The sequence below is a fragment of the Centroberyx affinis genome, unplaced genomic scaffold (genome assembly GCF_046629955.1).
Source record: "Centroberyx affinis isolate AG114_WGS23_722 - 3 ecotype Tasmania unplaced genomic scaffold, CSIRO-AGI_Caff_v1 ptg001123l_1, whole genome shotgun sequence".
NCBI lineage: Eukaryota > Metazoa > Chordata > Actinopteri > Beryciformes > Berycidae > Centroberyx > Centroberyx affinis.
This window is the reverse complement of record NW_027279663.1, coordinates 98,326-121,511: the sequence shown is the minus strand read 5'-3', so window position 1 is coordinate 121,511 and position 23,186 is coordinate 98,326. Positions and strand designations below refer to the sequence as shown.

The window sequence follows — 23,186 nt, the reverse complement described above, 5'->3', positions numbered from 1 at the left end:
CCAATATGTTAGATACTTTTCTATTTGTGTTTCTGCAGCTCAGTGCTGGAGAGAAGAGAAGCTGTGATGATGTCATAATGGAGGAAGCCATGTAACCTGGTTCATTACAGTCAGGTACATCTAGGCTTTTAACCCTCATCATGCTTTTTAAAAATATTCTCATATTCTCTTTGTACATGTTCAAACAGCTGATTACATGTAAATAGTTTTCTGCTTTCATATAAAAAGATAAATAAACATTTTTCATGTTTCCATTGTTCCCTCCATATTATGTATGATGTAATACCCACAGACTCTGCAGAAGCAGCCATCATCCACATCAGGTGGTTCTTGGCCTCTGCTCAGTCCATTCTAATTATTTAACCTACACCTGCAAGGTTTTTGCTCTTATTGTCCCTTACTTAACAAGTGCCCCCTTAGCCAATCAGAATCCAGTATTCTCCCAACCATACATAATGTAATTCTATGTCTTGTATTGTTGTGGTACCACAATGCCATGTGGCTTGAGTGTGTGAAGGACAAGACCAAATTCTTTAGATTATCAGGTCTGAACAATGATGACAAACATTCATGATTCCTTAACAAGAACGTAGAAGTGAGTCCAGAACAGTTTATATTTGCCACGGCTCTCCAGTACAACCCTAACAGGCCAATGGACTCTCCAGAAGTTAACCCCAAAAGCACCCAAAGCATGTCTTCTTCAACATATTGATTGCTTGTTCTGGTTCTTCGTACCAACATCTCTCATGACAGAACAAGCAATCAATATCTTGAGCTTTGGGAGCTTTGGGTTTTATTTTTGGATAGTGCATTGTATTGGAAAGCAGCAGCAAGACCTAAGTAGCTAGTTAAACAATTGATGAGATTTTGGTCAGAAACTATTGGTATGACGGAAAAAGATGGTAAATTAGGGTCCATTGAAAATGGACACATATTCCAGCCAGATGCTCATTAAATATTTATCAATTCCAGTTTTTTGAATAGGGAAAATATGCCTTTATATGTTCCTCAGAATAGTGGATGAGTGGTGATAGTGTCTCCTGTTGCTGTCTGTTATCTCACCAATACAGATGTTCTTTATTTGATTTGTTTCATTACTGAGTATTTTTCTAAGAGGCTAAGCAGTTCTGTCATGTACTGTGACTATTTCAAGAACGGAATATTCTCAGAAGTGAAGTCAGATAAAAACATCTGTAGTGTTTTCAAAGCACGCCGTCTCTAAACTGAGGCTGAATTTTTCAGAACACCAGTGTTTATATATTTACAATCTACTCACAGACCAAAATAAAGTATATATAACCATCACAAACCCTCTGCGGAATAACCACATCATCTCTACACCTCTCTGAATAGAGTCTGTGGGTTTGTTTTAGCATTGACAGGTCTGTTACAATTCAGCCCAAACCTACCCAGGACTAGGGTCAACTCCATTGTTTTTGATGTTAACAGCTGCTGAAACTGTGATTTCTCAAATGTTTTCTGCAGCTAGAAAAATAACATTATAGGATCAAGCAATACATGGACTGATGCAGATGAAATTCCTGCAGAGAGGCTGCAGAAATGGTTAAAACAGGGTGAAGCTTTATTTATCCATCTATGTACAATGATCCCAATATTGAGTTTATTTACACACACAAAATAAAATTGTTATCTACAACAGTAGTGCAAAAGTTAATTATCACAATATCACAATACATTAAAAACAGGCAACACTAAGCAACACAATCTGAATTTAAGAAAATGTAAAAACTCTCCAATAAAAACTAAAAGCATTACTGAGTTTAACTACTGTCATCACAGTTGGGATTGTAAATGGTATTCTTATTTACAATTTTATGTTATGATTTGATCTCTCTCCTGTTGCTCTGCTTTTTGCTTCTTGAGCTGATTTTACAATTTTTTCCTTCCTCCTCTAAATCAGCTCAGTATTAACTTCTCACAGCAGCTAGAAAGTCTTTAACAACAGACTTGTAAAAACTGTTGTTGGTCAGCTGGTCCTGCTCAACTAATTTTCACTTTCTGATATGTTAATGTGTGATTTAGTGTGACTCCCCCCTTCTCTCTCTCTCTGCTCTGTCCTTTTTCATTCTGGCCTCTCCCTCCTCTTTCTTCTCTGTTTGAGTAGTGTCAGTTTGTCCTTCAACATCCTTATCTTTCTCCTGCAGCTCTTCCTGACTCTCTGCTTCTCTCTCATTGAAATGCATGTGTTTCCTCTGTCATTTCCTCCAGGCTTTCCAGAGGTTTTACTTTATGTTGCTCTGCCTGAAGCTCTGTCTCCTGTGGGAGCTCTTGGTTTTCTCTCTCTGCTGCTTCTTGCTGTATTTTGAGGTCTGTCTCCTCTGTCTCCCTCTCTGTTACTTCTCTACTGACTGACTGAAGCTTCCTCTCAATTTCATCCCTCTGTTTCTCTGTCTCCTTCAATTCCACATTGATTTGCTCCATCTCGTTCTCTGCTTTACTCTTCTTCTCTGTCATTATAGTAATTTCATAATTTTTGACCACCAGTTCTTTCTCTGTGTTCCGTAGCTGTTCATCAAGTTCTGACTTTCTTGTCTTCAGATCCTCTATGTTGGCCTTTACCTGACTGCTTTTCCACCATTTTTTCTCCTCCTCCTCTCTCCCTGCCACTACCTTCTCCAGTAGGGATTTGAGTTGCTTTCTCTGTTCCTCCAGTTCCTTCTTCCTTCCCATCGATCGAGCAACCGCCTCTTCTGCGTTTTTCCGTTTGCATTCTTTCTTCTGCAGCTCTTCCTCAAGTTTTGTCTTTTTCTTGTCCAACTCCATCATTGCCACTCTTTCTGCTGTAAGCTCTTCTCTGTCTCTTTCTCCTTCCATCAGAATGTGATGTTCTGTGTCACTGTTTAAAGAATTGGTCTTCTTCTCTCCTTTCCTATGTTCAGTTTCGTTCTCATGGTGCATCTTGGTCTCTGTGTGCAAATAGAGGCAAGAAACATTGTTGAAGTTGAAGTTCAAATTTGTTGTTTATGCAGTGTTTCCTTTTGTAGAGAAAAGGTGTGAAATTGAAGACACAGCTGCAGACGCACAACAGAAATGTGATGGTGAAGCTAAAAACATGAGTTTTACAGTAAAATAGGCCACAGCAGCAGAGAAGACACTTACTTCCCTTATAGGAAGGTATAGGAGGGTTTTACAGTATATGAAGGGTCTGAAAATTTTTTTTTTCTCCACCAGCCACTGTTGCAGGTAGATACAAATTTCACTCAGATGTTTTACCTTTTTACCTTTTTTCTCTGCATCCACAGTTTCTTGACTCTTTTTTCTGGTAGATACAAATTTCCACTCAGATTTTTTACCTTTTTACCTTTTTTCTCTGCATCCACAGTTTCTTGACTCTTTTTTCTGGTTCGCCACATTTTGGCTACGTATACACTGCCAGAATTTGGTAGTGAGAACCGGATTTATGAATGAGAGAGAATTTGCATATGTTTGGTTCACATTGGAGCAGGCTGAAGTAAAATGACTAGACTGTGTATGTACGAGTAATGGGAGTCAACTCCACTCCAATGACATTGCGATGGCTTTAATGTCTGTAACCATAGTAACGTTTACTTCAGACCAATATGGCAGCTACCATCACCATGTTTTGAGTTTACTTGACACCTGTAACACCAGTAACCAGAGGTGCCAATTTATCCTTAACATCTTTATAAACTGCCACTGACTGTCATATTCTCTTTTTCCACTGCACAAATGCGACCATAAGATGTGGATCACCTCAAAACCGCAGAACTGGCAGGAGCGACTACAATGTTGAGGAAGGCAGGATAGAAAATTTGAGAATGTCCCACAACACTTAACCTCTGTCTCTTTCAAATTAACGATGATAATGTTACGTAACGCAATATGTGTTGCGGTTACAGAAATAGAATGATTTGTTAAAATAATACAAAAAACCTACCAGCCACGGTGTGACTTGACGATTTTACCCGCCACAGCCAACAATTTAACCACATTTGGCGGGTGGCGTTGTTTTCAGACACACATAAACCATTTTAAAAAAAGAAACACCTTTTCTGACAAACTGACTGATGGCATGAGAGTAGACTAAAGGTAAACATGGAATACTATAATTTTTTTCTCTACACTATAGCCTTATAAAATAGGATACTATCTTTTTGAAAATAGTATCACAAGTATTTTTTTAATAGGATTAGGGCTAACCCTAACCCTGGACTTTGACTGTGTAGTTATTGTTGGTGATTTTAACATCCATGTTGACAACCCCCAGGACAAAGGGACTAAAGAACTGTGTTGTGTTCTTGATAACTATGGACTGACTCAGCATGTGACGGAGCCCACACACAACAAGGGCCACACCTTGGACTTAATTATCTCCAAGGGTCTGAACATTTCTAAGGTTGTGGTGACTGATGTTGCTCTCTCTGATCATTTCTGTGTTTTCTTTGAGAGTACTATCTCCGTGCACACAAATGTTCAAACAGAGACAATTGCAAAACGGTATATCACTGAAAACACCAGTGATTTATTTATTCAGGCTTTCTCTTCCACACCCGCCCTCTCTTGGGTCTCAGTCAATGAGCTTGTAGATAATTTCAATTCTAAAATTACAAATGTTATTGATGCCATTGCACCCATTAAGGTGAAGGTTGTCTCTGGTAAGAAAAGATCTCCGTGGAGAAATACCACGCTGGTCAGAATAGAAAAAAGAGAGTGTCGAAAGGCTGAACGCAGGTGACGAAAAACAAATCTCCAGGTTCATTATGACATCTATAAAGAGAGACTTCGCATTTATAATTTGGAACTGAGAAATGCAAGGCGGTCCTTTTTCTCTGACATCATCACCAAAAACAATAATAATGCACGTGCCTTGTTTGCTTCTGTTGACAGGCTAACAAACCCTCCTGTGTCAGTAGCCTCTGAACTTCTATCCACCAGGGCCTGCAATGAATTTGCCTCCTTCTTCACTGACAAAATTCAGAAAATTAGACAAGCAGTCAGTGCCTCCATATCAGGTACAGGATATGTGTTGACCCTGTGTCCACTTAAAATCAATTCAAATACCATGACACAATTTTATCCGATCAACCATAAAAACCTGGAGGACATTATACAACATCTGAAATCCTCCTCCTGCTGCCTTGATATTCTGCCAACAGGCTTTTTCAAAAATGTTTCAAATTGTATGGCCTCAGACCTTCTACAAATTGTAAACATGTCTCTTCTCTCAGGTGTCTTTCCACAGGCCCTGAAAACTGCAGTCATCAAGCCACTCTTAAAAAAGAACAACCTAGACACGTCACTAATTAACAATTATAGGCCCATATCAAACCTCCCGTTTTTAAATAAAATCATTGAAAAAGCCGTTTTTCAACAGCTGAACAACTTCTTGGCACTAAACAACTGTTTTGATGTCTTCCAGTCAGGATTTCGACCACACCACAGCACTGAGACTGCCCTTGTTAAGGTCTTCAATGACATCCACTTAAACACAGACAGTGGCAGAATTTCAGTCTTAGTATTACTGTATCTCAGTGCTGCATTCGACACGGTCGACCACAACATATTACTGGACCGGCTGGAAAACTGGGTGGGACTTTCCGGCACAGTACTAAATTGGTTTGAATCCTATTTAAAGGACAGGGACTACTTTGTGTCTATAAGTAATCACACATCTGAGCGGACAAAAATGACATGCGGAGTTCCCCAAGGCTCCATTCTGGGGCCTCTTCTATTCAACATCTACATGCTTCCACTGGCTCAGATTATGGAAAACAACAAAATATGTTACCATAATTATGCAGACGACACACAAATTTACATAACCATATCACCAGGGGACTATAGTCCCATACAAACGCTGAGTAAGTGCATTGAACTCAATGACTGGATGTGTCAGAATTTTCTTCAATTAAACAAAAATAAAACTGAAGTAATTGTCTTTGGAGCCAAGGAAGAACGATTAAAAGTCAGTGCACAGCTTCAATCGGTAATGTTAAAAACCACAAACCAAGCCAGAAATCTTGGAGTAGTCATGGACTCAGACTTGAATTTCAACAGCCACATTAAGACAATTACTAAGTCAGCCTACTATCACCTTAAGAATATATCAAGGATTAAAGGACTTATGTCTCAGCAGGATTTGGAAAAACTTGTCCATGCATTTATCTTCAGTAGACTCGACTACTGTAACAGTGTCTTTACAGGTCTCCCTAAAAAAACGATCAGACAGCTGCAGCTGATTCAGAACGCTGCTGCTCGAATCCTCACTAAGACCAGGAAAGTGGATCACATCACTCCAGTTCTGAGGTCTTTACACTGGCTTCCTGTCTGTCAAAGAATTGATTTCAAAATACTACTGTTGGGTTATAAAGCACTGAATGGTTTAGGGCCAAAATACATTTCTGATCTTCTGCTACGTTATAAACCATCCAGACCTCTCAGGTGGTCTGGGACAGGTCTGCTTTCTGTCCCCAGAGTCAAAACTAAACATGGAGAAGCAGCGTTCAGTTTTTATGCTCCACATATCTGGAACAAACTCCCAGAAAACTGCAGGTCTGCTGCAACTCTCAGTTCTTTTAAATCAAGGCTGAAGACTTTTCTGTTTGCCGCTGCCTTTTATGACATCAAATAACTATTCAACTCTCACACTGCACTGTAACCTTTATTCTTGTATTTTACACCTGTCCTATTCTATTTTAGCCTATTTTTTGGGTTTTTTTTTATTCTCTTAGCTCTTTAATGAGCTTTATTTTTCTTGGTCTTTTATTTGAATTTTATCCTTTTCATTTTGTCTTGATGCTTTTAATGTTTTATGTAAAGCACTTTGAATTGCCCTGTTGCTGAAATGTGCTATATAAATAAACTTGCCTTGCCTTGGGCTCATGTTTTTTTAAATGCATGTTTTGTAATGAAACCCTTAATATCACTGTAACCACTGTGACAGTAACTTGACATTAAGAAAGGAGAGGAAAAATAAATGTGTGACTTACTGATTTTGTTTCGTCTCCATCTCCACACAACAAAGACAACTGCAACAATACACATGAAGACAACAGCCAAGACAATGGTGATATAACCAGCAGAACTGGGCAGGACCATGAAGAACTCATCTGAAATGATAAAACACACAACAGCATGGCATATAAAACTAGACCTCAGTTGTCTAAAACTAATAATGTGTCCATATCATGAATTTAGAAAACATTTTTACCTGGAACATGAATGTGTGTCTCCCTGGTCTGGTTGATGTTCTGCTGTTGAACTCTACAGGTGAACCTGTTGGTGTCTGTCTTCTCCACAGTCACTCTGCTGCTGACAGTATAGAGGCCATCAGGACCTCTGACTGTCTCTGTAGGTCCAGCAGAGAGGATGTTTCCCTCACCGTCCAGCCAAAACACCTCAGGTTCTGGGTACCAGCCTTTAGATTCACACCCTAAAACCACTTCACTGCTGTTTTTGGTAATCCCCATGACAGGAGAGGAGACAGCACCTAATGATGAGTCAATGGAAATGGAATAATGATACTTGGCACAGTATACAATCACCAAATCAGTTAAGTGGAGAGATAAATCACCTGATAATGTGACTATCTAATGATCTACTCTTTAAATCTGCAGACAGCCAACAGTGCACATGTGCAAACCCTGCATACCATAAAACTTCCAATAGCGACTGGGGAGTGTTGTGTTTTGGTGTAAATAAAGTCTGTCCCCAGTAAAAGCTGGGTAAACAAATATCTCAGATTTTCCAGAATGCAGTATAAATTTGGACAATATTTATGGCCTGAAATATACTTAAAATTACGAACATGTCACAAAATATATTGTTATTATTATGTATGCATGTAGTTGAACATGCTGACATGCATTATGTGACATGTGTTTGTTCACCTTGGTTAGGCCTTAGGGACAGACAACCATACACGACATCTACCATCTCAGGGTCATTAGTTCAAGATGTACCATCTCAGACCTCAGACAAACTCAGGTTGAAGCAGCGAGCTCTGTTGCCTCTTACTGCTAACAATGAGTCCAAACTGTCAAAATATCTCCTCCAACAACAGTAGAATTCTATGGTTGTACTGATGCATAAAGGTTTAAAAAAACATGCTCAGTGAACATATGCCCACTTACCAACAACAAGCTCAATAATAGATTCTCTACCCAATGAGGGAATGAAGCATGTGTATTTTCCCTCATCAGAGAGTTTCACATTGGAGAGTTTCAGTGAAATGTCTCCGTGTTTCAGTTTGTTGATGAACAGTGATGTTCTTCCCACATAGGACGGGTGTTTACTGAGCTGAAATTCCCGACCATAACGCCACACAAGGACAAATCCGAGGTTCAGGTCAGGTCTCGCCCACTCCAGTGTCATGGTAGCAGCATCCGTGGCAGGTTCCAGGCGGCATGGCAAAATGATGTCATCACCAATTATTGCCACTATTGGCTGAGTTGGACCAATCACCTGGGATTGACCTGGGAAGAAATAGGTTTGAAGTTTTATGCCGTTTTGCGAAAACTTGAAATACTGACGATTAGTGTTTCAGTTCTATAAACCTTTCTGGGAAGCAGAGCTGCTCTGGGGGCAAAAATATTCTCATTGTTTGAGTTAACCGCCGGACCTTCCATGATCATGAATGTGAGGATTATGAATGACTGAAAAAAAACTCCAATCTGCTGAAATATTATTAACATAATGTCTGTTGATTTGGCCACTGAAACCATGCTAAACACAACAGCATGTTCTTAACGTTGAAAAGAACAACAACAACAAGAAGTCAGTATTCTTTGAATGGCTGGTTGAATAATTTGTTTTGTTAATACACTGCAAATTAATTACCCTACTTAAGATACCCTGTTATACTGCCCTATAAAGCCAAAAAGCAGTAAAAACATGCAGAATACTGATGAAAATGTCTTCAAATTTTCACTTTATATTATTATATTATTATTTATTATATTAGATCTAAAGCCTAATCGTGACCTTTTACCTTTAAATACTCCAAACCATGGCATTATTGATTTTGTCGTGTGTAAATTACCTCCACAAGAGTGTGTCAGAAGGAGAAAGACGGCAGTGTAATGGAAAACCAAGGCACTGAAGACACTGAGCTGAGATTTAAGAGACAGTCCGTCCTTCAGGTAAAACATTCTGGAGTTCTGAAAATTGAAATAAAATGTTAATTTCCAGGAAGAGAATATGAAAGGACAAATGCTTTTTGAAGTGCTATTCATACAAAATAATCAACTCCAAAATAGCTCTGTCTTTTTACTTATAGTTTTTGATCTCTCTCATTTTGGAATGAAGCTCTTGACTGAAATTTTGAGAAAATTAATGTTACACCTAAGAGGTATTTTAATAGTCTTCCTCGTCCATCCGTTCTTTGTGTGGTTTGTGTTTGTGTGGTAAAATGTAATGTGACGACCCTGTCTGTCTGTCTCTCTCTCTCTCTCAGAGATAACTGCCTGCTTGCCACTACTTAAAAAAAAAAGTGTGAATATACAACTGTGAATGTACCTTTAACATCTAGACCTAGAAACCAAGATGGTGTAACGTAAGAGGACAGAACTCAACCGCCCACTCTGCTGGTCATTTCGTAGTTTTCATGTCCGTGTTTATGTTTATAGACAAATGAATTTTATTTTAATGACACTTGCAGTGTGAATCCAAACGTGGCTTAGTGACCTGTTCCAAACCTATTTACAGATTTTAATTAAATAATGCTCTTCTGTACGTCCTTCAGTGTGTAATGATAATCTAACGAACTAGTTTCACTTTCGTTTGTTGCCAAAGACATAAAATAGTTACTTTAAAGTGTATTTTGAAGCTTCCAGGTTGGTTTAAGATATTACAACAATTACAACCCATCGTTACTTAGTTATAATGCAAGTCCAACATGTCTTCAATAAATTACTGACGTGTAAACCCCCAATAACCGAGAGTTTGGTGTTCAGAAAAGAAAAGTGAAAACGCTCAAAATTACCTGCAGGCTGTTTTAAAAGTTAACTGTTTTGACATTATTGAAATTATTAGTCTACAATTCATAATATTTCGTATACAAATTTTGAGAGTAGGCAAGCGACCCATTGTTTACATATGAAAAATATGCTTGTGGTTGAAAGTGTTACTTACTCTTTTCCAGTTTCCTGGCCCCGAGCGCACTGGTTTCTTTAGACTAATGTAGGTTATAAGCCTGGCTCGTAGCTGATAACTAGCAGACCAACTCTGCTGATGAAGGATGGTAGCGAGACGTCGAGGTTGCGTTCATAAACAGGAACTTTATTTCCTCTGCAGCAGCGAACACAAATCACTGCTTACGGCGCACACGATGGAGAATGGCCGAATGTTAGGCCTACGGGAGTGTCCAGATAAGAAGTTGCAGCATCACGGCGCGTTCACACAGGATGGTAACGGCCGCGGAACAGCCCCGAAGCGGAGGCCGTTTCCTTCCGACGCCCATGTTAATGGGTCAGGTCGTTGACGCTGGCACCGCTCGCGCCTGTCAATCTGGAGCGCCAGTTTCAGCGTCTGGTTTATTTTCTCCGCGTGCCGCGGCGCGCATTTCACAGGAAAACAAAATAGAAAACACTATAGATGGTCATATCTCCATACAGACGCACAAATATATTAAATGATCAACTTACCAGGGTCTCCACTGTTGTTGTTGATGAATCCATCTGCGCTGATGCAAGTTTTAAATGCAACACATTATAGGATGATTATCTATCTGGTTTTGAATTATCACTTGCCTTTTGAAAATTGTGTCTGTTATTGAATTACCACAAAAGTAAACAAGGATGTTTGTTTATTTATAGGCTACTTAATTTATTTAGGCCTATATGTCATTATTTAAAGAGATAGAGATAAAAAAGAAAAAAACAAAGTGCAAAGAAAATCAAATGTCATTTATGGGTTTTCCATATTGTTTTTCTCTACCTGTGGTCAAGGAGGAACCTCCATCATATCACAGGTGGGCGACACTGACTAAGATATCTGATAGGAGGCCAATATCCACATAGTATGTTGACAAACTGATGGATCATTGTATTCCCAATTACCAATGTTGATACACTGTACCGCATTTCATTTGCTTTCAACATCTTTGTGAGCTACTTAACCAATAAAAAGCTGAACTTGGACATGTCACCAGTTTCAAGGTAACTGATTCTCACTATTTTAAATTACTGCAACAGCAATCAAATCGGTAGCCCCTATATTAGGAAAAGGAAGTGTTTATGAGATAGGTGATAGGTCAGCTGCAGGGGGCAGAGTAGGACCTTTTATTCATGCTGATAACATCTGAGAGAGAGAGAGAGAGAGAGAGAGAGAGAATGGAAGATGGAGTCTGGTCAGGTTGTCTATATATTTTGTCTGCACAGTACAGTTGCAGACAACACGCTTGGTCAGTTCATAGAAAACAAAGCCACACGGGTCTATATGCTGCTGGTTGCTCTACCACTGAATTAAAGAAGAGCTGCCATCCCACTACAAGACGTTCATTATGGAGAGTTCATGGTCTAAATATCACATGGTCTAAAGGCCTTTCCACCCTACCAGGGAAAAGACGTTGGTATATGCAGTATATTTACTGGGTTAAATCGGTCTGAAGAAAAGATTTAAGGACAAGCATCATGATGACGGTTTATTCATAAATCTATTTACAGTTTTCCCACTACATGGTTCATTTATTCACACACCAAAATTTTATTAAGTAACATGATATAGAATTCTCACAAAGGAATAAGCAATACAAGCATGATAGAAAAAATGCGAAAATAAACCAAAAAATAAAAATAACTAGGCTATGTTTATTTAAAAAAAAAAACACACACACACGCACACAATAATATTAGGTAATCCGATGTCACATTATACATATGAGATAAAGAGCACGAGAGCTTTATGTGAATTCTCACCAAGAAATAATGCAAAGGCTAAACCTGCAATGAGACCTATGTGGAGATTTCATTGAGACATAATGATATAAACCAATATCCACACACACAGGCCAGCTATGTTGTTGTTTTCGCCTCTGTGAAATCCTGTTCTTGAACGAAGCTCCTCCATGGCCATGAAGTCATTTACAACATTTTTTAAACTAGCTTGACTCCTCCCTCGCTGTTTAAAAGTGGCCCTCACCCCTTCCCAAATGTTCTCTTAATGGTGGAATTGATGAAACGAGGGAAGAATCTTGTAAACTAGTGAACTTGTCATTGTTTGTACCACACGTAACCTTCAGCAACTGCCTCCTGACTTTCCTCCAGTTTCCTAATTGCCTCCAGACTTTCCGCCGGTGTCCCAGTTACCTCCTGACTTTCCCCCAGTTCCCCACCTGCCTCCTGACTTTCGCCCTACTCCATGGTTGCCACCTGACTTTCCCCCAATTTCCCAGATGCCTCCTGACGTTCCCCGTGCTTCTAGGTTGCCTCTTGACATTCGCCCTTCTCCCCGGCTGCCCCCTGACCTTCCCCCTGCTCCATGGTTGCTTCTTGACTTTCCTTCTGTTTCCCAGTTCCCTCCTCACGTTCCCCATACTTCCCGGTTTCCTCCTTACTTTCACCCTGTTTACCGGTTGCCTCCTGACTTTCACCCTGCTTCCCGGTTGCTTCATTACTTTCACCCTGCTTACTGGTTGCCTCCTGACCGTTCCCCTTCTCCCCGGTTGCCTCCTGACCTTTGCCCTGCTCCCCGGTTGCTTCCTTACATTCACCCGGCTTACCGGTTGTCTCTTGATTTTCCCCCAGCTTTCCGCTTGCCTCCTGACTTTCCCCCTGTTTCCCAGCTCCTTCCTGACCTTTCTCCTGCTCCCCTGTTGCTCCCTTACTTTCCCCCTGCTTCCCGTTTGCTTCCTTACTTTCACCCTGCTTACCGGTTGCCCCCTGATTTACCCCTAGTTTTCCAGTTGCCTCTGGACTTTCCCCCTGCTGAATGGTTTTCTCCTCATTTCCATCCTGCTCCCTGATTGCCACTTGACCTTTCCCCTGCTCCCCATTTGCTTCCTTACTTTCACACTGCTTACCAGTTGCCTCCTGACTTTCCCCCTTCTCCCCAGTTGCTTCCTGACTTTTCTCCTGCTGCCCAGTTGCCTCCTGACTTGCCTCCTGTTTCCCGGTTACCTCCTGACTTTTGCCCTTGTTCCCAGTGGTGCTTTCCCCCGGATTCCCGGTTGCCTCCTGAGTTCCGTCCTGCATCCCGTTTGCCTCCTGACCTTTCCCCTGCTCCACGGTTGCTTCCTGACTTTTCTCCTGCTGCCCAGTTGCCTCCTGACCTTTCCCCTGCTCCACGGTTGCTTCCTGACTTTTCTCCTGCTGCCCAGTGGTGCTTTCCCCCGGTTTCCCGGTTGCCTCCTGAGTTCCGTCCTGCTCCCTGTTTGCCTCCTGATCTTTCCCCTGCTCCACGGTTGCTTCCTGACTTTTCTCCTGCTGCCCAGTTGCCTCCTGACTTTCCCCCTTCTCCTTGGTTGCCTCCGGACCCTTCTCCCTGGTTGCCTCCTGACTTTCCTCCTTCTCCCCAGTTGCCTCCTGACCTTTCCCCTGCTCCACGGTTGCTTCCTGACTTTTCTCCTGCTGCCCAGTGGTGCTTTCCCCCAGTTTCCTGGTTGCCTCCTGAGTTCCGTCCTGCTCCCTGTTTGCCTCCTGATCTTTCCCCTGCTCCACGGTTGCTTCCTGACTTTTCTCCTGCTGCCCAGTTGCCTCCTGACTTGCCTCCTGTTTCCCGGTTACCTCCTGACTTTTGCCCTTGTTCCCAGTGGTGCTTTGACTTTCCCCCGGTTTCCCAGGTGCCTCCTGATTTTCCCCCTGCTTCATGGTTGCCTCCTGAGTTCCATCCTGCTCCCTGTTTGCCTCCTGATCTTTCCCCTGCTGCCCGTTTGCTTCCTTACTTTCACACTGCTTATCGGTTGCCTCCTGACTTTCCCCCTTCTCCTTGGTTGCCTCCGGACCCTTCTCCCTGGTTGCCTCCTGACTTTCCTCCTTCTCCCCAGTTGCCTCCTGACCTTTCCCCTGCTCCACGGTTGCTTCCTGACTTTTCTCCTGCTGCCCAGTGGTGCTTTCCCCCGGTTTCCCGGTTGCCTCCTGAGTTCCGTCCTGCTCCCTGTTTGCCTCCTGATCTTTCCCCTGCTCCCTGTTTGCTTCCTTACTTTCAAACTGCTTAATGGTTGCCTCCTGACATTTCCCCTGCTTCTCGGTTTCCTGCTGACTTTGCCCTTGTTTCCCAGTTGCCTCTGGACTTGCTTCCTGACTTTTCTCCTGCTGCCCGGTCGCTTCCTGACTTTTCTCCTGCTGCCCGGTTACCTCCTGACTTTTGCCCTTGTTCCCAGTGGTGCTTTCCCCCGGATTCCCGGTTGCCTCCTGAGTTCCGTCCTGTGCCCCGTTTGCCTCCTGATCATTCCCCTGCTCCACGGTTGCTTCCTGACTTTTCTCCTGCTGCCCAGTTGCCTCCTGACTTGCCTCCTGTTTCCCAGGTGCCTCCTGATTTTCCCCCTGCTTCATGGTTGCCTCCTGAGTTCCGTCCTGCTCCCCGTGTGCTTCCTTACTTCCACACTGCTTACCGGTTGCCTCCTGACTTTCCCCCTTCTCCTCGGTTGCCTCTGGACCTTTCCCCTGCTCCACGGTTGCTTCCTGACTTTTCCCCTGCTGCTCAGTTGCCTCCTGACTTGCCTCCTGTTTCCTGGTTACCTCCTGACCTTTGCACTTGTTCCCAGTGGTGCTTTGACTTTCCCCCGGTTTCACGGTTGCCTCCTGAGTTCCGTCCTGCTCCCCGTTTGCCTCCTGATCTTTCCCCTGCTTCCTGTTTGCTTCCTTACTTTCACACTGCTTATCGGTTGCCTCCTGACTTTCCCCCTTCCCCTCGGTTGCCTCCGGACCTTCCCCCTTCTCCCTGGTTGCCTCCTGACTTTCCTCCTTCTCCCCAGTTGCCTCCTGACCTTTCCCCTGCTCCACGGTTGCTTCCTGGCTTTTCTCCTGCTGCCCAGTGGTGTTTTGACTTTCCCCCGGTTTCCCAGGTGCCTCCTGATTTTCCCCCTGCTTCATGGTTTTCTCCTGAGTTCCATCCTGCTCCCTGGTTGCCTCCTTACTTTCACCCTGCTTAATGGTTGCCTCCTGACATTTCCCCTGCTCCTCAGTTTCCTGCTGACTTTGCCGTTGTTTCCCAGTTGCCTCCTGACTTTTGCCCTTGTTCCCAGTGGTGCTCTGACTTTCCCTCTGTTCCCCAGTTGCCTTGTTACTTTCCCCCTGTTTTCCAGTTGCCTCTTGACTTGCCACCTGCTCCCCGATTGCATTCTGACTTTGTTCCTGCTTTCTGATTTTCTCCTGGACTTCCAGAGGTTTCACTTTTTGCTGTTGCTCTGCCTGAAGCTCTGTCACCTTTCTCCTGTTTTCTCTCCCTGCTGCTTCTTGATGTATTTTGAGGTCTGTTTTCTCTGTCTTCCCCTCTGTTACTTCTCTATTGACTGACTGAATCTCTCTCTCATCACTCTGTTTCTCTGTCTTCTCCAATTTCACATTGATTGGCTCTTTCTGGTTCTCTGCTTTACTCTTGCTTTCTGCCACTCTAGTAACTTCAGCCTCTTTGCTCTCCACTACTTGTTCTGTCTTCTGTAGCCATTTCTCATCTTCTGTCTGTCTCTTGTCTAGATCCATTTTGGCCTCTAATGGAAGCTTTTTGTCATCATCTTTCTCTGTCTCTGCTGCTTCTTTCAGTATTTTGAGGTCTGTCTTGTCTGTCTCCCTCTCTGCACGTTCCATATTCACTGACTGAAGCTTGATTGATCTAGTAACCACCATTTCCATTTGTTTAAAGCAGTTCTCTTTAATTTGTTGCTCTTCCTCAGATTTAGCCTTTTTGTTGTCCAGATCCTTCATTGCCTCTCTTTCTGCCACAAGCTGCTTTTTGTCTCTTTCTCCTTCCATAAACCAAAGTTCTGCGCCATTACTTGTAGATTTAGTCTTTTTCTCCTCTTCTCTGTTGTCCAGATCATTCTTTGCCTCCCTTCCTGCCATGAGCTGCTCTCTGTCTCTTCCTCCATCAATCAGAACTTGAAGTTCTGTGTCGTCACTTCCAGATTTGGTCTTGTGTCTTTCTCTCTGATCAGTCACGTCCTCATGGTGCTTGTTGGTCTCTGTGTGCATATAGAAGCAAGAAACAGTGTTGATGTTCAAATTTGCTGTGTTCATGCAGTGTTGTCTTTTGTAGAGAAAAGGTGAAAAATTGGAAAACAGCTGCAGGAACACAACAGAAATGTTATGGCGAAGCTAAAAACATGACTTTACTTTACATTAAAATGTCAGCATAGACGACATTTCCTTGCCTTATAGGAAGGTAGAGCATATGAAGCATTTAATTCCAAAATGAGACATAAACTGTTTAGAAGCAGAAACACCTTTTCTGATAAATTGACTGATGGCATGAGAGTAAAATTCAACATGTAATACTATTACATTTTCATTTTTTATATAACCTTATGAAATAGTAACATTTATTAATAAACTGAAATGATCACTATTATCCTCAAAGAGCTGTGATATTAACTTGACATTAAGAAAAGAGAAGAAAAATAAATGTGTGACTTACTGATTTTGTTTTGTCTCCATCTCCACACAACAAAGACAACTGCAACAATACACATGAAGACAACAGCCAAGACAATGGTGATATGACCAGCAGAACAAGACGAGACCACGAAGAACTCATCTGAAATGATAAAACACAGAACAGCATGGCATTTATATAAAACTAGACCTCAGTTGTTTAAAACTAATAAAGTGTCCATATCATGAATTTAGAAAACATTTTTGGCTGGACCGCAACAGCGGGGCCAGCCCTACAAACGCGAATGTCTGTCACTCACTGACTGACCGAGTGCCTGACTGACTGAGTGATCAAGTTACACCATTGGTCGGCCGTGGCACATCATAGGATCACAGAGCCAAGTTAAGTTTTGTTTTCTCCGCCATCTTGTTTCTCCGCTGAGATCGGGAGCCTGTTTCTCCCACACAGTAAGCAGGCTGACCAATATCATGCATGTAAGCTGAGGCTAAAGTAGAATCTATACAATTATATCATATCACCGTTTATTTTGATGCAAATGCATGAGCTCAGTCCACCTGACAGCCCTCTGTTCTGTCGGTGGAGAGAGAGACACAGACAAGCATGGAGGTTTCGGCACCCCGAGGGCTTGCTGCCGAGCTTCCCAGAGTTTCCCGGGGCCACGGTTCCGGCCAGTGCCGATAGCTGGGCGCCAATTTGTCCCCGGTGATCCGACACCAATGCGTCACCGGGTGTCCGGCGAACAGCGTTTTCGGCACCGATGGGTACCAGAGCGACTGCCGCTTGGATCGAGAGGATCGATGCGGGCCGTGGGCTTGGTGCAGAGGACAGCAGCGGAGAGAGGAGACGGGACGCGCTGGAACGGAGATCAGCATGGATGTATGGACTATTATTCTGTATTAGCCGTCTACAGCGGAGTTAGTTACAGAGTTAGCTACACCATTGGTTGGCCGCAGCACGTTGCACACTCATACACGGTCCAGCCATATACTAGGTTTTGACCTAGTCTTGTTACCTGTAATGTGAATGTGTGTCTCCCTGGTCTGGTTGATGTTCTGCTGTTGAACTCTACAGGCGAACCTGTTGGTGTCGGTCTTCTCCACAGTCACTCTGCTGCTGACAGTATAGAGGCCATCAGGACCTCTGACTGTCTCTGTAGGTCCAGCAGAGAGGATGTTTCCCTCACCGTCCAGCCAAAACACCTCAGGCTCTGGGTACCAGCCTTTAGATTCATACCTTAAAACCACTTCACTGCTGGCTTTGTTGAGTCCTACTAAGCTGATGAGAGGTGAGGAGACAGCACCTAATGATGAGTAAGAGGAGAAATTCAAAACAATAGATTCAGTGAAAATGGAATAATGATACTTGGTACGGCATACAAGTAAGTCAAATAAGTAAAGTGGAGAGAACCCCCTGATAATGTGACTATGTAATGATGCAAACATGCAGATACTCATTCAATCTGGTAAAGCATAGCAAACAATGCACACTTGTACACTCTGCATATGTTCTTGCATTGGACTGTAAATGTGTTAATCTGTGAACTGCTAACCTCTACAAATCTGTCAATCTGTCAATAATTAGTATCGCGAGAATTAGGAGCTTTAACAAAGATGCTGTGTCTTCAAAATTATCCATAAATCTCCCTTAAGTCTATTTTATGACTGAGATCGTTCACTTTCTCAACTCCTATAGGCTGTTTCAAGCCAGAAGTGTCAGCCATCTTATTTGCCTGTTGTTGAGATTCAATAGTGGATCAATAGCGAGTTTGGAAGTTACTGAGTAATGTTGGGAACTAGAGATAATTCTGAGCAGAAGTACAGGGTAGTGTAGAAAACTTACGCTGTATTTGATAACCCCAGTTACATACCTGTACTCTGACACTCAACCCTGCAACATTTAGATTAGGTAATTAACGGTGCTGCCTGTCTGATGATCATTTAGATTTATGACAGTGTAACCTGATATCCTCTATAGTTACCATTTCTGGGTCAGAATGGTTGGCCTGGATGGTGGCACAAGGGATTTTTACAATACATTTTAAAGTGCATTTTAAAGTCTTTAATATTTTTGTTTGTTGTATTTTTTATCTAGATCCCTGCTTGTGACTGGAAGGTCCGGATGCAATACCTACACCAGCTGGGAAAATCGAGGCAGATAAAGTTAACGCGTAATGCTCTTTCCTCCCTTAACAAGTACTGTGGAGCTACCCTTGAAAAATGATTCAAGCCCCAGTGGAGCTTCACAGTTTCCAACAATAGAAGACTGTGGTCTGCTCCCAGTGTGAATGTCTGTAACTCTATGAATGTGAAGCAGGGCTATGCCAAGCAAAACCCCTCCTCGGATGAATAAAGTAAAAAAATAAATAAATAAATACACTATGAAAATATGCCCACTTACCAACAACAAGCTCAACAATAGATTCTCTGTCCAATGAGGGAATGAAGCATCTGTATTTTCCCTCATCAGAGAGTTTCACTTTGGAGAGTTTCAGTGAAATGTCTCCTTGCTTCAGTTTGTCGATGAACAGCAATGTTCTTCCCTCGTAGGATGGGTGTTTTTTATCCACAAGTTCCTGACGATAACGCCGCACATGGACAAATCTGGGGTCCAGGTCAGGTCTCGTCCACTCCAGTGTCATGGCAACAGCATCCATGGCAGGTTCCAAGTGGCATGGCAAAATGATGTCATCGCCAACTATTGCCACTATTGGCTGAGGTGGACCAATCACCTGAGACTGACCTGGGAAGAAATAGGTCTGTTTTTGTAATACCTTTTTAATATCAAGCACTTCTCTTAACAGCACTGGCTTCTTTTTCTACTTATTTTGAATAGAGAAAAGTGCTGCTCATGGTTGCTGCATTTGCTGTAAAGACTGAAAACCAGAGAGGGACAGAGGGGTTTGCTGAGACGGAATAAACACTAAGGGAGGTGGAGCAAACCACATTGTCACATTGATAGTTTTGAGTAGAAACCCACAGGAAAGTGAGGGGGGATGACATTGGCAGCAAAGGGCAAGGGCCAGATTTGAACCAAACCACATTTCAAGTGACGAGTGCTTCAACAGACTGCGCATGATGCCAGCACCAAGCAACAAACGATTCCCCAAACCTCCACTGAAACAGACCAGTTACCAGCCGACAACCCAGACATTAGTGGCCTTATCTGTATTAATTTGAAACTCACAGAATTAGATGCAAGATTTTTGCTAATTGGATTACTACGCAAAGATTTCCAAGACCTCAAAGCCTAATTGCCTCACTTACCAAAACTAACCACACTCTACCAAACTCAATCAAAACACTACAAGCTCAGCTAATCGTGCTGCTCAGCTAATTACCAGAGAAAGCAGAGAAATAAAAGAAACAATGATGGACTTTGAATGTAGAAGCATGCGTGACAACCTCATATTCTCTGGAATTCCTGAAAATAAACAGCAGGAAGACCCCGAAAAAGAAATAAGAAGCCTCCTGCAAACACAACTAAAACTATCTCTGGGTGCAGTCAACCAGATCACTTTCCACCGCATACGTTGCAAGCAACCCAAATAATAAACACCCCCATGCAGTTGTTGCAAAATGTTAACATTTTAAACAAAAGGAACTTGTTAAAAGCAAAAGCAGGGAACTGAAAGGAACTATCTTCGGCCTAAATGTCCGATTTCCAAAGGACATTCAGGAGTGGCGCAAAAAAATGGAAACAACTCATGGACCAAGGAAAGCGCGCAGTAGAGGTCTTTTTTAATCCTGCTCCTGCAATATTCCATCATACTCCCGCTCACTCCTGCACTAAACTGGTCTCAACTAAACTTCCCACTATGGGAAATAAATAACAATTTATTTCCCATATTATAGTTTATTATAATAGATAACTTTAGGATACAATAAAATTGTGTATTGTCTCTACCATGTCATAATAATAGAGCACATGACAGGACAGGCAAGAGTGCATCAAGAGGTTAAAATGTCAGCTTACCTAAAATGATAACAGTCTAAACCACAGCCTGTGTGTGTGTATGTGAAGAATCAGTTGGAACCACTTTTATAAGGAGGAACTTAGTCTGGCGCATATTATAATCAGGCTGTACCCACCTGCTCTGTAAGGTGTTTGTTACACTGTATAAAATAAAGTTTTAAGATCCTCTTATAGACTTCTCTACCATTGCATGATTCTCATGTAAGAGTCCTCTCTCCATGTGTAAGGAATAAAGACTTGTATTCACAGAGATGTCTGAATCAGCATATTAATCTAGTTACTGAGGGAGTCATTTTCACCACATGCACCCTAAAAGTTTTGTCCCGCTCCCATCCCTGCAGAAACTCTAAAAGCTTAAATTCCACTCTTTGCCGCTCTTGAAAATGTATAGGTATGCTTTTTAATATTGTATTAGATCAAAAGCCTAATTATGAACTTTTACCTTTAAACACACACCAAGGTGTTACTGATGTTTTTGTGTGTAAATTACCTCCACAAGAGTGTGTTAGAAGAAGGACAACAACAGTGTGATGGAAAGCCAAGGCACTGAAGACACTGAGCTGAGATTTATGGGACAGTCCGTCCTTCAGGTGAAGCATCCTGGAGTTCTGAAATGTAAAATGTAAATTTCCAGGAAGAACATATAAAGAAATGCAGTGGTATTAATGCCAAATCATGAAATCCAAAATATCTGATCCATCATTCAAAATGTAGTCATTACTGAGCTGGCTTAAAAAACTTAAGCGGAAGTATAACTACTCAAACTGAGCCAAAGGATGGTTAGAGGTTCCAGACCTTAAAGGACTAGTTCACCCCAAAATGAAAATTCACTCCTTATCTATGCACCCTCATGTCAGTAGAAACGCCGGTGAGGTTTCTAGGAAAATCTAGGAGATAATTTTTAGCTTCAGAATACTTGGACTCTCTGCACAAGCTGTTTGGAGTAAAGTTATCATTTTTTGGCTTTTTTGGAACTTTAAAGACCCAGGACTCTGTAATTTCAGTTGCTTTGGAGAAAGCTGACATGGAGCAGCACTTGCTAACTCACTGTGTGTCATATTGACATACAAACTTCACCAGTGTTTTGACTGACATGAGGGTGAGTAGATGACACAATTTTCATTTTAGGGTGAACTATTCCTTTAATCTCATCTACTGTACATCCACCATGTTGACTAATGCAACAGGGGACAATACTCAACAACCCTCCCCTGCAGGTGGTTCTTCATATCCATGTTAGTGTACATAGACAAATTACTTTAGTTTGAATTATGGAGTGTGAATCCAAACGTGGCTTAGGTGACCTATTTCAAACCTTACATTTTTACAAGGTTGAGTAATAATAACAACAACAATAATAATAATAATAATAATAATGATAATAATATTTCCACTACTGTAGGCTATACATAGGCTATGTATAGGCAACCCTCACTGTGCGATGATAATGGTTTGGAATTAGTTTCACTTTCATTTGTCGCCAATGACTGTTAGTTGTAAATTTAAAAATTGTTTCGAAGCTGCCATGCAGGTTTGTTTAAGATTGGATATTAGGCCACACTGATTTATAACCGATCGTTTCTAAGTTACAATGCAACTCCCCTCTCTTCCATCAATTACTGACGTGTAAACCCACAGCAACCGACAGTTTGGTGTTCAGAAACAAAGGACGTCGTGCTCAAACGCTCAAAATAGCACCGGCTGTTTCCAAAAGGTATTTAAGGGCGATTGCATTTTTAAAGTATTAAATTATTACATTTCATATAGCCTACATTTAGCATACAATTTTGAGTGTAATAAACCACTCACTTACACCTATGAAAAAATAGTTGTGACTGAGAGGAAACCTCCAGCTGTGACGGTAGGCCTGCTTTTAATCATAAAATAGGCGATTATGAATTTATTTTAATTAAAAGTTAGGCTTAGAATAGCTAGAACAGGTAACATTTAATTTTAAAAAGTCTACATAGCCTACCTGCTGCATGTATCAAAGTCACGTCACCTCAGAGGAAATTAGGCGGCACGGCCAAAGTCCTCAAATAATAATTAAAAAAAAAAAAGTAGGCTACCTTCACCCCGGTCACCTGGGGGTGTGTTTACTTTGTAATTCCTATCTGCTGCAGCCTGGATTAAACTGCATGTGCATTGGATTTTAGTCTATAATACCAATAAGTGTGCATGTCTAATCAATGTTGTAAGTGTATATGTCTTATATTATGTGTCTATAAACTACAATGTTGTAAGTGTATATGTCTTATATTATGTGTCTATAAACTACAATGTTGTAAGTGTGCATGTCTAAGTGAGTTTAGCTATATCAACATTGTTGCAATTGTGCATGTCTGTTTGCTTATATCATAAATTAACATTGCTGGGAAGATACTTGACAAGGGTTTTTTAAGACCACTATTAATAAACATATTTTTGTATTGAAGGTGCCAATAGCAGATATTTTGTGCTGAATAAAAGAACATCAATACACGTACAAATATTCAGTGTTTCCCAAACAATTCATTATTTTCAGGGTGGAAAAGCCTCTGAAACAGCATTCAGACCATCATGGGACACTAAAACTCTCCACTGAAACCCAGACTGGTGAAATTATTTTAGTGTCAGCAGCTCTTTAAGGCAGAGTGACCCACCACACCTATTCAGGGGTACATAAACTCTGGGAGACATGAGGC

The 23,186-nt window shown here is 41.8% G+C and overlaps 2 protein-coding genes across 2 annotated transcripts; both read right to left on the bottom strand.

Annotated features, from left to right (window-relative positions):
* Positions 1-1,579: 1,579 nt before the first annotated feature.
* On the bottom strand, positions 1,580-10,326 carry LOC139647839 (butyrophilin subfamily 3 member A2-like). Its single transcript, XM_071523819.1, has 6 exons — positions 10,114-10,326; positions 9,023-9,140; positions 8,115-8,456; positions 7,193-7,471; positions 6,972-7,091; positions 1,580-2,927 (listed from the first exon to the last, which is right to left on the bottom strand). The coding sequence occupies exons 2-6, from the start codon at positions 9,129-9,131 to the stop codon at positions 2,191-2,193; spliced, it is 1,587 nt and encodes a 528-aa protein (XP_071379920.1). The 5' UTR covers positions 9,132-9,140; positions 10,114-10,326; the 3' UTR covers positions 1,580-2,190.
* Positions 10,327-12,398: 2,072 nt separating this feature from the next.
* LOC139647832 (ribosome-binding protein 1-like) lies at positions 12,399-21,101 on the bottom strand. The gene is made up of 5 exons (XM_071523812.1): positions 21,057-21,101; positions 18,928-19,240; positions 17,543-17,830; positions 16,552-16,671; positions 12,399-16,099 (listed from the first exon to the last, which is right to left on the bottom strand). The coding sequence occupies exons 1-5, from the start codon at positions 21,099-21,101 to the stop codon at positions 12,399-12,401; spliced, it is 4,467 nt and encodes a 1,488-aa protein (XP_071379913.1).
* Positions 21,102-23,186: the final 2,085 nt, after the last annotated feature.